The sequence below is a fragment of the Aspergillus undulatus genome (genome assembly GCF_047715775.1).
Source record: "Aspergillus undulatus strain CBS 261.88 unplaced genomic scaffold BDV17scaffold_1, whole genome shotgun sequence".
In the NCBI taxonomy this organism is placed as follows: domain Eukaryota; kingdom Fungi; phylum Ascomycota; class Eurotiomycetes; order Eurotiales; family Aspergillaceae; genus Aspergillus; species Aspergillus undulatus.
Window position 1 is genome coordinate 395,567 of NW_027396605.1, and position 13,284 is coordinate 408,850.

Genomic DNA, 13,284 nt, shown 5'->3' on the forward strand with positions numbered 1-13,284 from the left:
GTCAGGCACTCGCTCAAGTATACTAATAAGGTACAGGACAAAATATCGCAACGCGTCCAGCAGCTTATCAAAGGATTACTTGCGTCCGATGACGAGCCGTATGTCCGAGCAGTCGTTGTCACCGGCGAAGCCTCGGCGGCAGTTATGGAGGTCGTACGTGAGACTATTTAAAGCCGCCCTGCCGGATGGGAAGAAGAGCCTGCTTCGCGACCAGATAGATCCGGTCTTTGTGGCTGCTGTTCGGGCAGCCCAGCGAGCTCGCAAGCTTGGAAAAATTCCAAATCTGCAACATGATCATGATCACGACCATGGGGCGGTTCCATTACATCCACATGATGAACTCTAACCTGTATAGAGCGGAGTCCGCTCTGTACCTCTAAGCCAGGTGGATAACTCTACGGGTAAAGAAAGTTGTTGTACTTGCATGGTGCATTTCATCCCCTTCGGACTTCGATAGGGATTCCATAACGAGGGTATCCATGCAGAGTGGACCAAGATATAAGATCCGTCTCCAGACGGCACAGTATTATCCTTGTCAATTGGAATAAAGACATTTTTTAACAGTCAAAAACTTTGAACTGAAAGGACTATACAGAGTATGTAGGAAAGATTCGTCCAATGACAATCAGCGGTGGGTACGTGGCCACTGTGTCTGGGAGATTTGCTGAAAGAAAAATGTCACTGCAGTTGCAAGCAAGCCTCTGGGATTTGCCATCCAATTTGAATCCACGACCTCGGCTCGGGCCGACTGACGTAGCTACATACTCGATCAGTTGATAAGGCCACTAACTACCAAGACTGGCGCCGTCGGTTTGACATGGGCGCGGATCCTGAGTGGCGTCCGAACCATGCGGATTCGGTTGGCCCAAAGTGATTTGATGTAGCCAAACTAGCATATTTATAGGTAGGCGACTTGATTAACCTCTTGGCGGGTGATGGCACTACGTACTAGCGAGGAGAGAGGGGCCGCGGGTGCTGCTCTTAGTTATGGCCCCTCCTGTCGATTTCGCCTGAGAAAAAGCGTCTGGTCCCGCACGCGTCGATTCCTCCTTCAAGCCAAAGCAAAGAACGCAACCATCGAATGGCAATGCCTGAATCAAAGAAAGTTGCATTGGTCTTCGGGGCCAGCGGTATCTCTGGCTGGGCCGTTACCACATGCGCTCTCTCATACCCCACGCCCACCACCTTTGATAGAGTGATCGGCTTGACGAATAGGCCGTTGCCTCTAGAGAGAAGTGGTTTACCGCCTGACCCACGACTGGAATTGCATTCCGGAGTCAATTTGCGGGGGGGGCCCTTGACGAGGTGATGTTCCCGTTGCAGGAGAAGGTCCGCAACCTTGAAGATGTCACCCACGTGTATTATCTTGGTAAGAAATGGCATTGGCGAACATACAATTGGATCATATCTAACTATAACAGCCTATTCCAACGCCACTGCATACTCGGTGGATGTGATGGCGATTCGGAATAACAATGTGGGAAATGGCCTACAACGCCGTGCATGCTGTTGACCGACTACAAGAACATGAAGTTCTTTGTGCTGCAAACTGGAACAAATGTATGTACTAACCTAGCACTATACCATTCACATCCGGATTCCATCTGGCTGACTGACCACAGAACTATGGAGTCGCTGTGTTCCGCTTCCAAGCACACATCGAGATCAACCCTCCCCTGCGCGAGGACAATCCGCGCATTCCTTCACCCTGGGGCAACGAAATCTTCTACTATGCGCAGGTCGACCTAATCAAGGAAGCCAATAAGGGGAAATCTTGGAAGTGGTGCGAGGTCCGGCCGGATACAATCATCGGCGCGTATCTCTCCCTTTTTCATTAGGGTAGCTTTGACCGACCAGACCGACTGTGATTGACATCTCGATGTCCGGGCAGGCCACGTTCCCATCCCCACAAGCATGACATACGTCGAGCCTCTCGCGCTCTACCTGATGCTTTATCGCTACGTGAACGGCCCCGGTGCCACCGCCGTCTTTCCAGGGCCTTACACAAGCTACATCCACACTCACACGCCTTCCTCGCAGGATATCATCGCCCGTTCGGAGCTGTTTCTTTCCATCGAGAAGCCGGACCAGGCACACGGAGAGGCATTCAACATAGTCGATAACGCCACCCTGGCACCTTACACTCTTGTATGGCCCAAGATGTGCGAATACTTTAGTCTAAGTGCTGAAGGCGCAACTCCCGAGGAAAAGGGCTGGAGGGACATTGACAAGTGGTGGTTGGCGCACCAGGACGAGTACAAGAAGATGTGTGAGGAATGTAGGCTGCGTCCTCGAGACATCTCCAAGGAGACCTGGATTTTTCTCTCTGCAGGCTTTAGCTTTTTGGGTCGCGATCGTGAGCTGAGCTTGGATGAGATTCGGAGTGTAGGGTTCACGGAGGAGTATCCCGTTGCGGATGGGTATTTTCCGCGTGTTTGATCACCTGGCTCAGGAGAAGATTATTCTCAGCAAGGAGGCTTGGTCCAAATAGATATACCATGTAAGATAGTTTGGAATGTGCATGACTGCGGCTTATAAAATGTGTCTGCGCAGTTCGATCAAATAGCGAGAGAGCATCTAGATACCACCTGCACTATGGAGAGAAACCACCCCCACCCCGCCCTTCCTGGGCCACTGCACGTAAGTCACGCCGATGCGGTCGAGCTGTCTTCACTGTCCCCCCCCTCTGGGTGTCCCAAGAGTGGCGGTTTGCCCTTCGAGCAGACGATGATGAAATCTCGTTGACGAAAGCGAGTATTACCGTCCCCACTTGGAATGGATATTCGGGTCACTGCTGCGGGTCATGGTTACTAGAGGCCGACAGCACGTATCTACGGTAGCTACATACCATTTATCTCCGATCCTGCATCGGCCGTAAGATCTCCATCGGCCCTAACCTCGCCGGATCTATTCGCAATGCTACACATCGGAAAGGAACAATGACACAGCTACTTTACTATAGAAAGCCTCACGACGAAACTCTCAAACACCATCTAGAGCCCGTCACTTACCTTCCAGCACGAAGTCAAATCCCCAAATCAAAATGCCCAACCAACCCCGTCTCAAACTAGCCCTAATCGGCCTTGGCCGCCTAGGCGCCATCCGCGCCCGAATCATCGCCTTCCAGCAGCCACGCATCGAGTTCGTTGCAGCCTGCGATACAAAGCCAGGGAGCGATGAGTGGGTGGCTGCCAATTTCCCACAAACCGTCAAGTTCTTTGCAGATCCAGAGGACTGCATGAGGAATAGCGGTGCCGAGGCGGTGCTTATTTCTACGGCGACTGCTACGCATGCGCCCTTGATTATTATGGGGCTTACTGACGGCGGGAAGTCTACTGTGTATGTCATTGACAATGGCGATGATAATCTATGGATATGTGGCTCATTAGATCGTTTTCGCAGATTATTACTCCGAGGACAGACTTACCGCACAACGTTCTATTACGGTTAAAAAGGACGGGGCGTATATAGATTTAAGGCGGTCGTCAATGTCTTCGTATAGCGCCTTAGCATAGTAAGGGCGATGAAGATTGATATTTGTTTCGGATATATTCAGCGCTAGGTTGGATTGCTGATTGAGCAATATTGACGGGGCCTTGAGAGTAGTTACGGTTCAGGAACGGCGTCGACTGTGGTTGAGTCACGCTGCATGAAAGTCGTGCGCGGAGAGTCCTGAGCATACTCAGAACTGGCTAGTCCACCAACAAGGATGATTCTCTAAGGTGACATTGTCAGACTGTGCAAACAAAGCGAATCGGACTGGTTCATTCACGCTCACCTTGATGACGTCTAGACGCCCGCATGCTGCGGCTGCTTTGTCGATCTGGGAATTGTTCAATTGAGGAATACTTTTCAAGACGTCATTGCGACGGCTGTAAATCTACTGATTTGCCTATATTCAATTCTATGCATACTATACCTTGCCGTACCCAACCTGTGTCGAAGCCGATAAGCCAAATCTACCGACCTAGTATTTGGAAGAGTGAGGTCGAAAAGTCCGATGTCGAGGCTTGGATGTTCCCCTCATGCATCAACTATCAGCTGAAATAAGCTACCGAACTGTGGAAGAGGAATTGCTCTCTGCATCTAATTAACTAAATCTCGACCAGTCAGCCTCAATTCTGAAATAGGGTCTGGGGAGAATAAGAGATAGAATGTTCATGAATCTTCAGCCTCGCACTGAGTATTATTGCCACGAGTGACGGGGCGAGCCTCGCCTTTCTGGCGTGGCAGTGCATAAGTGCAGTGCAGCTGCAGCCGTTCATCTTTAAAGGACATTGCCCCGCAAATCTCGAGTTTTCTTACTCAATTCCAATAGCCATCGCCGTCCCGCCACGGTTTTTCGCAGTGAGTGGAGCGACCTTGAGGCTCAATCGGCTCTATCTCTCGCGCAAAGATGTCGTCGGCCGGGAGAGCTCCTCACCCAGCTTTCGTTGAAGAGTACGACGAAGATGCAGAGGTTACTCTCCCAGACACACGCCAGGACGCGAGCGTCAGCACAAGAACTCCAGGTATCAACACCAGACCAGACTCGCGCTACGAGAGCAGCGAACTCTCCATCATCATACACGATGATGATCTCCTATCAGATGTCTCAGGTCCTGGCCGATCGCCTCCAGTCCAAGGTATCTATGAAGATACGGTGCTCACGACTTCTAATCAATCTAGAAGGCCTTTGAGCATTGCATCTGAGGTAGAACCGGTTCGAATACACGCTAGAAGACGCCCGACAGAGACTCGGCCTTACCTCAACCCACGTTCGGAATACAGCTCGTTTGTGTCGTCTCCCACGGGACCGGTTGTTGGCCCTAGCCACGCTGGCAACTGGAACACGGCATCCTACCCAAAAATACCTCGTTTAAGGAACACTACAGGTGGTAATGGATCCCTTCGAGCTCAAGGAACTGCTGACGCACCACATCGACGGCGGCATCGACGCCGAAGATTCCCTTCTTATGAGCCTCAATCCTACCGGCCGCCTTCCTATGTTCCTTCGCAGCCTTACGAGTACCCGGGCTATACCACTTACTACCCTTCTGATTACCTCACACCTTACGCTGCTCAAAACCCTTTCGCACCAGCCCCGCTATTTGGCAGCCCGTACCGGACACCATACTATCATCCCAACCAAGGCATTGGATTACAAAGTCATGGCGCTGAAGTGTCTACATCTGCCGGTGGGCCGTCGCGTGCTAGCGAACAGCCTAGCGAAACTGGACCTGGGCCCCAAACCGAAAGACCCGGCACAAGGCCTGTCCATCGCTTCATCAACCTCCGTCGCCTGAAGACAGACTTGGAAGACAAGCACGCGGGTATTACTACCATGCCATGGAGAGCAGTCACCCGAGAGTTCCCTCTCAACATCCCGGGCAAACCGCAGCTGAGAATGGAACGCTATGATATTGTGCAAAGTCAACTGATATCAGCGGCAGGCTTCGAGACGCACAATGCTGCGATCTTGACATATGATCAGACAGAGGATGGAGATCGTCGCTTCGAGACTCGCTGGATGTATGTTAGTCCCCGGTCACGGTGAATCAACCCATAGGGTAAGACGCTGACGAAAATCCGGCCATAGGCATTACACCAGTGATACAATGGAATTGCGTTCATTCATGGTATAGATTTGTCCGAATATCTGCTGATTACCCATTCCTGATAATGATTCATTCAGACAGAAATTCTACGACTAGAAGAAGTTCCAGAAAATGCCGTCCCCCTCATCGCTGCCTTGTTCAAACACCTGGAAGAGGAATATGAAAAGCCCTTTGTTCACGGCAGGTATTTGGAACCAACAATGAGGAGGTTTGTCGCTGGAGGCAACGACAAAAATGACAAGGAGGTAGATTGCAGTGCAGAAGTTGTGTTCATTGCCTTTCCGTACTTGAGCCTCGATCCCCTCCGGTCCCAGCCAAACACGGATCGAGAATCCGTCCATCCTGTTCAGAGTCTTCTACAATGGCAATACCCTTTTGTCTCGACGGCATCTAGAGACAGACACCAGATCTCTCGAACAGCTAGAAAGCAGCCTGATGTGGTATACGTCCCACAGATTTGGGCGCTCTTAGTTAATGAGGGTAAGCAATATTTTCCGTACTCTCCAGCATCGCCTGATGGTGTTAACGAGATCCATAAGACTTAGTTCTCAGCACGGGTCCCATCGATATCGACACACTACGAGGAAATTATGTTCATCTCGAGAAGGCCAAGCCGCCAACGTCCGCCCCCGAGCAGAGACAAATTCGGTTGATTGGCATACAGGGGAAGCAATACAGCTTTCCATTGAACCAATGCCAGAGTTGGTTTGAATTTATCAAAGCATTTCTCAGTGTTTTGGATCCGTCCAGTCTGATGGCAACCCTGTTCCTCAATGATTCTTGGAGAAGCACCTTTGAACTTGTCATCGGCAAGGAATCCGTGTCCGAAGTCAACTGGAGGGACACAATCCACAAGTCCCAGTACGGGGATATCACGATACGCCTTGTGCAAAAGGCTTCATCGCCTGAATCGCAACCCATCCCCTTGCCGAAACCCGGGAAACAAGGATACGCTTCTTCTTTGGATAAGCAGCTGGTCGTCTCTCCTAAGGCTCGTGGTGGTTTGAACGAAGCCAATCACCAACCGCAACCCACAGCGCCGCCGAGAAAATACTCATATGTCCCTTTATACCCGCCATACTATGTTGGACCCTTTACGCCCTACTATAATACAGCATGGCCTCTCAACGCGCCCATCCAAATACCCGACTATCGCTCACCAGACGACAAGCAGGCCCTGGTTGCACGACCACTCCAACCGAGTCACAACCCTTCTTACAGAGATAGTTATGATGATATGGGGCAGCTCGTCAAAGTCAATGACAGGCATGAGAAACGCAGTGAACGATATATTCGACTAACCGATCTCTCCGGTGCCACGGTCAGGATTCCGTGGCGAATTGGGCAGAGTTGGACGGTATTGCTCCACAGTACTTCTTGTCCCGAGTGGGCTATATTTTACTAACAATCACCTGTAGAACATGTATCCGGTAATCGCACTGAGGATGCAATTTACTGCAGAGCACAGACGCGCCTTCAACACCGATGATTATGTGCTTGATGCCCCGAACGGGCCTATTACTTCCATCAACTGGAATGAAAATGTTTACCCCGGCATTTCAGTGACTCTACGACTTAGGGGCAAGGATCCAGGAGAAATGGTAGACGACACTCGGCCTTTGTTGAACCAGATGAAGAATTCATTTACGACATTGAGCGAATCCGGGGAAGACATATTCCCTGCCTGTGATAAAGGCGCCAAATCGCACACAAAACGCGCCATCGACAGTAATTCTGACCTTTTAACTGCGATAGATGGCGAGTCTGATGGCCGTGTATCTTTGTTCGAGCAGTCACCGGAGAATAGTCCGATTAGGTCGTACAGCAGGATCAACGTCTTCGATTATTTAATATGTGAAAAGGATGACGACGAGTATCTTTCGAGGAAAGGCTTTCCGGATATAACAAGCCCATTTCGATACCAAGTACGCAACGATGCCTGGAAGACAAAGGTGCAATGGCGCTCATATTGTGACATTCCGAGTGGCACTGACTTTCGCTCAGGAGACCTTGATTATGGACATGCCGAGAGCGTCTTCACCACCATCCGCCTCGACGGCTACTTCCAGCAAGTCAGATACCTTATCGTCGTCATTCCCTACAGGTTCGTCTGCAACTTCGCCACAGCCGGCTCTACTCTCGGATGGGACATTGTCGTCTGCGGGGAAAGTAACGCCACCTTCCATCCCCACAGGTGTTCCCACGATGTGCCCTCTGTTTGAGTGGGGAATTGAGGCTACACACACTGCTAGCCAGCTCAACAACTCAACTGGTGGGATTTCCAATGGGAAGAAGAAATCTGGCGATGGGGCCGATCCTAGCGTCGGCCCGTTGCTAGAGGGATGTGACAAGGAAGCCTTTTACATTCTCAGTTCCCGCCCTCTTGAAAGAAAATTGATGGACAATATCACCAAGAGTCATCTGGTGCAGGTCCAGGTCGAGATAGAGCGAACCAAGGTTAAATTCCTCCAGCTAGGCAGTGATGATGACTCTGAGAGCTGCGCACCGGAAAGGGAAGCATGGGCACGGAAAGAATTGGTCATAAACGCTGCATTACACCTTTTGGACTCGTTCATTCCGGTACACTTCCAAAAGACTGATGAATCTTGGTTGATTGGAAAGTTCTTTGGCGCGGTTAACGCCATTGTCCGCGGGAGCGTGAGTATATACTCCCGTCAATGAACGCCTTTTCTTAGTTACTATCTAACCAACTCAAACTTTACAGTACGCGGTCACCTACCTAGAGTATATGGAGAGGATCCTGTCTTATCTTGGGAAAATGATCGATCGAATATTTGCGGGTGTTGGAGTCGCCTACGACTTATATTCGAAGGAACGCTCAGCAGCGCCCGAGCTCCCCCAGTCTCTCGTACACGCCTTCCCTCCTCTTGTCCTCCTCCTGTGCATCTGCAGCCAACTATGCGAAATACAGGGGGAGGGTGATAGTGAGTACGAGACCTGGCAAAGCTTGGAGCTCTGGGTTGAACAGTGCTACGACCGCTTGACCCATGGCAAATACGAACTGATCAGCATGGCGAGAACAGGGGAATGTAGTAGGGTCAAGGTGTTCACTAGAGTCGATACCGAGGATATCATGGCGTTGATACTGAAGCGACTGGCATTGATGCCTAGGGCTAAAGTCCCCTGGCAGCAAAAGGAAAAGGACGGGGTGGGCTTTAACTTGCTTGAGATGTATAGAAGTTATATTGCGCAACTGGTATGTGCCCTGCTTCTCGCTTAGCGTTGTTTCTGTCCCTATTTTTTGTTCCTTTCTTTTGCTCTCTGTGTCTTTTTCTATTTTCTATTTTCTTACATTATCGCTCAAATATAAAACCAGGAATTTCGAGCCCGACGAAATCCAAGCTCCGACCTCTTCGACGAAATCCAGCAGCTTATGGAAGAGATCCAAATTCTCAATCTCGTCCTCGACCAACAGTTAAACGTTCTCGAATCAACTCTGGAGGTGGTTTCGTCCACTCCATGCTCCAACGACCTCCCTGGCAATAGCAGTAGCAAGATCAGCTCCACCTGTATAGTTCAGACCCAGCAGCACCTCAATCAGACGCGGCATGACCTCTCCCAGCTGGAGAAAGTAGCAAAGAGAGCCGCAGATCAGGTGCGTATAGCTGTTTTTTTGTCATCGTTCCCTACCAACCAACCACCCACTTCACCTACGTTCCTAAACACTGACCCTTCTCTTGAATACTAAAGCTCCGCTACATCCTCGAAGTCCGCAAAGAATCACACAGCAAAGCCATCACCATCTTCACAATCGTCACCGTCATCTTCCTGCCGCTCTCCTTTGTGACCTCCTATCTCGGCATGAACAGCGTCGATATTCGTGACGGCACATTCACCCAAGGGCTGTTTTGGGCTGTTGCTATCCCTATCGCAACTTGTCTAGTTGGCGGACTGTGGTTGGGATTAAAATTTCGGAGAAGGATTAAACGACTTTTTGTTGATAGGCTGGGGAGCTGTACTAATAAGAGGAAACGGTGGATTTCGACGGGTCTGGCTGGGCTCAAAAGGGCAGCCCTAGTTCGCTTTCGCCAAGGCTTTGGGTTTCGGAGCGTGGAGAGAAGGGCACGGCTGCCTAGCCTAGCATGACTTGGGCGGAGGGTAGTTGTTATTGGTGCTGATGAGCTGGGTACTGCGGCCTAACGTCTCGACCCTTTGCAGGTATCGGTGCTCCCTCCCAACACCAACAAGTCTGCATGTCGCTCAAATATGGCCGAGCGAAGAGAAAGCCCTGTTTTCCGCCCAGCGCGGGTGGTCGTATGTACCGGCGGGTGGTGCATCTGTATACCATATGCCAGGGCAACAGTTCAACCCAGGCTGCTCTCTGTCGCACAATATGGACGATATTACGGTGATGGAGTGAGTAAACAATAGACAACGCAAGCTTCTTATTGCCGGCTCACCTGCGGTACTCATCGTATACACTTATTAACCAACCGCCCAATGGTGTCTACTAGTACTGACTGTGAGAAAGTTGACTTCCGGAACAAAGAGAAGACTTCTCCATTCCTAAACCTACAGGGCGTCCTGTATCTGAGTGCATATGATCACATCGCTTGTTTTCGGGGTCGCTTAAGTGGTCGCTGGGGTGGCTTGGCTGGCGTCAGGGTCCAAACAACGAACAGGTGGTAGATACCATCTCCACTAGAAACCTAGAATACCTCGTAGATTGCTAAGCAGAGAACCTTGAAGGACCTTCAGTAGCTCCGGTACCTTGTCGTGCATATGCTGATAGCCTTGTCGATGAAGATCTGACCAAAAGCTTGTCGCTTTCAGTACTTGACTATCTTTTCGGATACGGGCGACGCTACCATGCTTTTCAGGATGGCGCATACTGCGTTTGCAGTTTTTTTTTTTTTTTTACCAGATATCTCTTTCTAGCACCACTAATTAACCAACAGGTGTTTAGGCCTCCTCCTGTTGTTCTTAATAAATACGTAAAATCTAGAGAGGCTGAATTTTTGCTAGGCAATCCTTAATATAAGAACAGGTCCCAGAAGCTAGGCTATGTGTGCAAGGATTGCTGTGCGTATTATAAATACTAATATGCTACAAGAGCCTCATAATGATGCTTGGGTGCATAACCCGCCCAGTTGCCGGAGTTTCTTAAGGGGGTAATGTAGAATGTGCCCTCTGTGGTTACCAACGTGAACTTACTTGCTACCGATTTGATAATTTCGAAACGATATAGAATGAAATAAACCGACTATCAAATATACTACCCTACTAAAACCCTATCCGCCTTACTATCCAGTCATCCCTAACCCTAAACAAGTCTCTTCCTCACCAGAAACAGCGAACACACCGTCCACAAGGCCCCCGCAGCAATAACCATACCCCAAATGTCTCCAATCGTCCGCACAATAGCATCAACGCATCTCTCGCGCAACTCCGGCGTCACGCTCCGCAACAACTCGCTTCTCGCCCCCGCAATCGCCGTCCGAATCTCGGTGTCGGAGTAGGAATAGTTACCCTCCTCTCCAAGTACCGCCTGCAGTCTCCGAAACCCCAGGTTCTGGAAAACGCAGCTCGCAATCGTCAGCCCAACCATCTGGCTCGATCCCTGTGATATATTCAAGTACTGTATTAACTCGGCAACGCGGTCCGGCTGCACGAGAGCCGGCCCCACCGCGTAACCAGCCTGTGTGGTGGTCATTCCGAGCCCAAGGAGGATCGAATAGCCGTAGATATTTGCCACGGGCGTATCGTACCGCATGGTGTACATTGCCGCCGCACCGACCGTCATGAAGATCCCGCTGACGAGATACCAAATGTTGTGGTAGCCCGTCCTGCTCATGATGGCACCGCAGGTGAGAATCGTCGCGACATATAGGCAGATAAATGGCAGGAGGCGGACGGCAGCCTGGGTGCCGCTGTCGCCGTGCACGAAGAGGAAGTAGAGCGGGATATAGTAGACTGTGACGAAGAGCGCTGCGCCGCCACAGGCCATACACACGTACAGCAAGACCAGCTGCGGATTGCGGAGGAATTCGCACGGGAAGATCCGGTCCCTTGGGGTAGTGAGGAGGGAATACCTCTGTGTCACGCAGAAGAGGATGCCTGTAACGCCGAGGATGACGACGCAGGCGATGAAGCGCCCATCGCTCCAGTCCCAGATTGAGCCGCCGAATGTGAGTGTCAATGTGAATGAGACGTACAGGCCCGTGTTTAGGACGATGCCTAGCCAGTCGAGGGAGCGCAGTTTCTCGAGGAAGGGAGAATCGGGGCGACGGGGGAGCGATGGAAGAACGAATAAGTAGATTGGAGACATGGCTCCAAAGATGACGAGGTTGAGATAGAATGCCTGAAGAGGACGGGGTTAGGTTAATACGTATGCCGTAGAGTTGGGAAGATGTCATACATACCCATCTCCACGTCGCCGAGCTGTCCGCCAAAGACCCTCCCACGATAGGCCCTAGAATGCACCCGCTGCCATACACGAACCCGGTCATTCCGACATAGAAGGGCTGTTCCTTAGGCGTACTCATGATGGTGACGAGGTTCAATGTTCTTTCCCCGTAGTCAGTCCACACAGTTTTTCTACCAAGAAAGCAAATAGTGACATGATACCAACCCTAAGTACATCCCGGCCCCCCCAGCCCCAGCCCAAACGCGCCCAACAATAATCGCATTCATCGACGGCGCCGCACCACACAGCGCACTCGCCGCCGAGAACATAGTCAGACAGCCCAAAAACACCCATTTCGCATCAAACGTCGCGAATGCTTTTCCGAGCGGCAGGATGGCGACGGTCGAGCCGAGGGTGAACCCAACACCCAGCCAGCCCAGTTGCGTCACGTTGTCAAAGGTCTCTGAGACGGCGGCTTGAATGTCCGCTGCTATTGTTGTGTCTAGGCCGTAGAGGATATTGGCGGAGAAGATGGCGGTGCAGACGAGGAGCCAGCGAAGGCCAGTCACGGTGCGCTTGGGGGTGGTGTCATTTCCATTTTCATTTCCACTCTCATTTGTCTTGTTGACAGAACACGGGCGGGCTTCTGACGGATCGTTTTCGAGGTCTTTACCTTCGCCAGACGGGGTCTTTTCGTGCTGATTCCGGACCATGTTGTCTGAACTGGAGCGAAGGACGGATCACTCCTTGTGTTGGGTAGTAGGTTGTGACAAGACCAGACAGAAAGGTTTCTAGTTGATTCGCTGCTGGTGTCTGGTCGCTGAGCGAAACATATATGGTAGCATACTCATACAATCTGAGAGCCTTGCAACGTTGCTTTAGGCGCATACTCATAGTCATAGCTCGGAGTTGCCGGAGTTTCCCAAAGGAGTCATCCATCCATCTCCGAGTTCTTTGATCACCACATACCTAAGTGCCAAGCAACAACTACGAGGGTGCTGAGGACCAATCAAAGCTGCATTATCGCAGTCACTGTCAACTAGGTAGCCAAATGGCCTGTCCGAGATCCGGGTTATGTACCTGTCGCTCCCGCACCGGACCTACTAGGTACGTAGGTAACCCTAGATTCCCAGCCGGTCAACTCCGGCAACTCCTTTTGGCAAGGCTGCACATCATGGAGCCCTGGAGTAGTGACGCGTTGAACAAGATAACCCCGGTCCCATTGGAGTCGTTACAAACTCCGCTTGGTCAATATCGGGCGGTGCATCTATTTAAGTGCACATCCCTTCTGCACGGCGGTCGGGTCCTCTATGCACTTTG

General features: G+C 51.0%; 5 protein-coding genes across 5 annotated transcripts; 4 read left to right on the plus strand and 1 right to left on the minus strand.

Moving 5' to 3' along the window:
- Positions 1-1,087: 1,087 nt before the first annotated feature.
- BDV17DRAFT_278540 (uncharacterized protein) lies at positions 1,088-2,439 on the plus strand (the record flags this gene model as incomplete). Its single annotated transcript, XM_073759547.1, has 6 exons — positions 1,088-1,276; positions 1,306-1,369; positions 1,422-1,477; positions 1,525-1,560; positions 1,623-1,812; positions 1,892-2,439. The coding sequence occupies 6 exons, from the start codon at positions 1,088-1,090 to the stop codon at positions 2,437-2,439; spliced, it is 1,083 nt and encodes a 360-aa protein (XP_073621047.1).
- Positions 2,440-3,043: 604 nt separating this feature from the next.
- BDV17DRAFT_285941 (uncharacterized protein) lies at positions 3,044-3,451 on the plus strand (the record flags this gene model as incomplete). Its single annotated transcript, XM_073760805.1, has 2 exons — positions 3,044-3,339; positions 3,403-3,451. The coding sequence occupies 2 exons, from the start codon at positions 3,044-3,046 to the stop codon at positions 3,449-3,451; spliced, it is 345 nt and encodes a 114-aa protein (XP_073621048.1).
- An 832-nt stretch (positions 3,452-4,283) lies between these two features.
- Positions 4,284-5,913, plus strand: BDV17DRAFT_3095 (uncharacterized protein). The gene is made up of 4 exons (XM_073764362.1): positions 4,284-5,312; positions 5,433-5,511; positions 5,579-5,618; positions 5,679-5,913. Exons 1-4 carry the CDS (start codon positions 4,397-4,399, stop codon positions 5,691-5,693), a joined length of 1,050 nt encoding a protein of 349 aa, XP_073621049.1. The 5' UTR covers positions 4,284-4,396; the 3' UTR covers positions 5,694-5,913.
- Positions 5,914-8,727: 2,814 nt separating this feature from the next.
- Positions 8,728-10,209, plus strand: BDV17DRAFT_3103 (uncharacterized protein). Its single transcript, XM_073764364.1, has 3 exons — positions 8,728-8,814; positions 8,935-9,213; positions 9,309-10,209. The coding sequence occupies exons 1-3, from the start codon at positions 8,788-8,790 to the stop codon at positions 9,702-9,704; spliced, it is 702 nt and encodes a 233-aa protein (XP_073621050.1). The 5' UTR covers positions 8,728-8,787; the 3' UTR covers positions 9,705-10,209.
- Positions 10,210-10,818: 609 nt separating this feature from the next.
- Positions 10,819-12,745, minus strand: BDV17DRAFT_296949 (MFS general substrate transporter). The gene is made up of 3 exons (XM_073763411.1): positions 12,190-12,745; positions 11,981-12,125; positions 10,819-11,919 (listed from the first exon to the last, which is right to left on the minus strand). The coding sequence occupies exons 1-3, from the start codon at positions 12,675-12,677 to the stop codon at positions 10,882-10,884; spliced, it is 1,671 nt and encodes a 556-aa protein (XP_073621051.1). The 5' UTR covers positions 12,678-12,745; the 3' UTR covers positions 10,819-10,881.
- Positions 12,746-13,284: the final 539 nt, after the last annotated feature.

What these genes read in the sequence shown, in the direction of transcription:
- BDV17DRAFT_3095 (XM_073764362.1), top strand. Translation starts at nt 4,397, where the DNA reads ATGTCGTCGGCCGGGAGAGCTCCTCACCCAGCTTTCGTTGAAGAGTAC. An exon ending in CTTGGAAGACAAGCACGCGG is followed by an intron (nt 5,313 to 5,432) that starts GTATTACTACCA and finishes TATCAGCGGCAG; the next exon opens with GCTTCGAGACGCACAATGCT. An exon ending in CGCTTCGAGACTCGCTGGAT is followed by an intron (nt 5,512 to 5,578) that starts GTATGTTAGTCC and finishes ATCCGGCCATAG; the next exon opens with GCATTACACCAGTGATACAA.
- BDV17DRAFT_3103 (XM_073764364.1), top strand. Translation starts at nt 8,788, where the DNA reads ATGTATAGAAGTTATATTGCGCAACTG. An exon ending in GAAGTTATATTGCGCAACTG is followed by an intron (nt 8,815 to 8,934) that starts GTATGTGCCCTG and finishes ATATAAAACCAG; the next exon opens with GAATTTCGAGCCCGACGAAA. An exon ending in CAAAGAGAGCCGCAGATCAG is followed by an intron (nt 9,214 to 9,308) that starts GTGCGTATAGCT and finishes TGAATACTAAAG; the next exon opens with CTCCGCTACATCCTCGAAGT.
- BDV17DRAFT_296949 (XM_073763411.1), bottom strand. Translation starts at nt 12,677, where the DNA reads ATGGTCCGGAATCAGCACGAAAAGACCCCGTCTGGCGAAGGTAAAGAC. An exon ending in GGGGCCGGGATGTACTTAGG is followed by an intron (nt 12,126 to 12,189) that starts GTTGGTATCATG and finishes CTACGGGGAAAG; the next exon opens with AACATTGAACCTCGTCACCA. An exon ending in GCTCGGCGACGTGGAGATGG is followed by an intron (nt 11,920 to 11,980) that starts GTATGTATGACA and finishes CGTCCTCTTCAG; the next exon opens with GCATTCTATCTCAACCTCGT.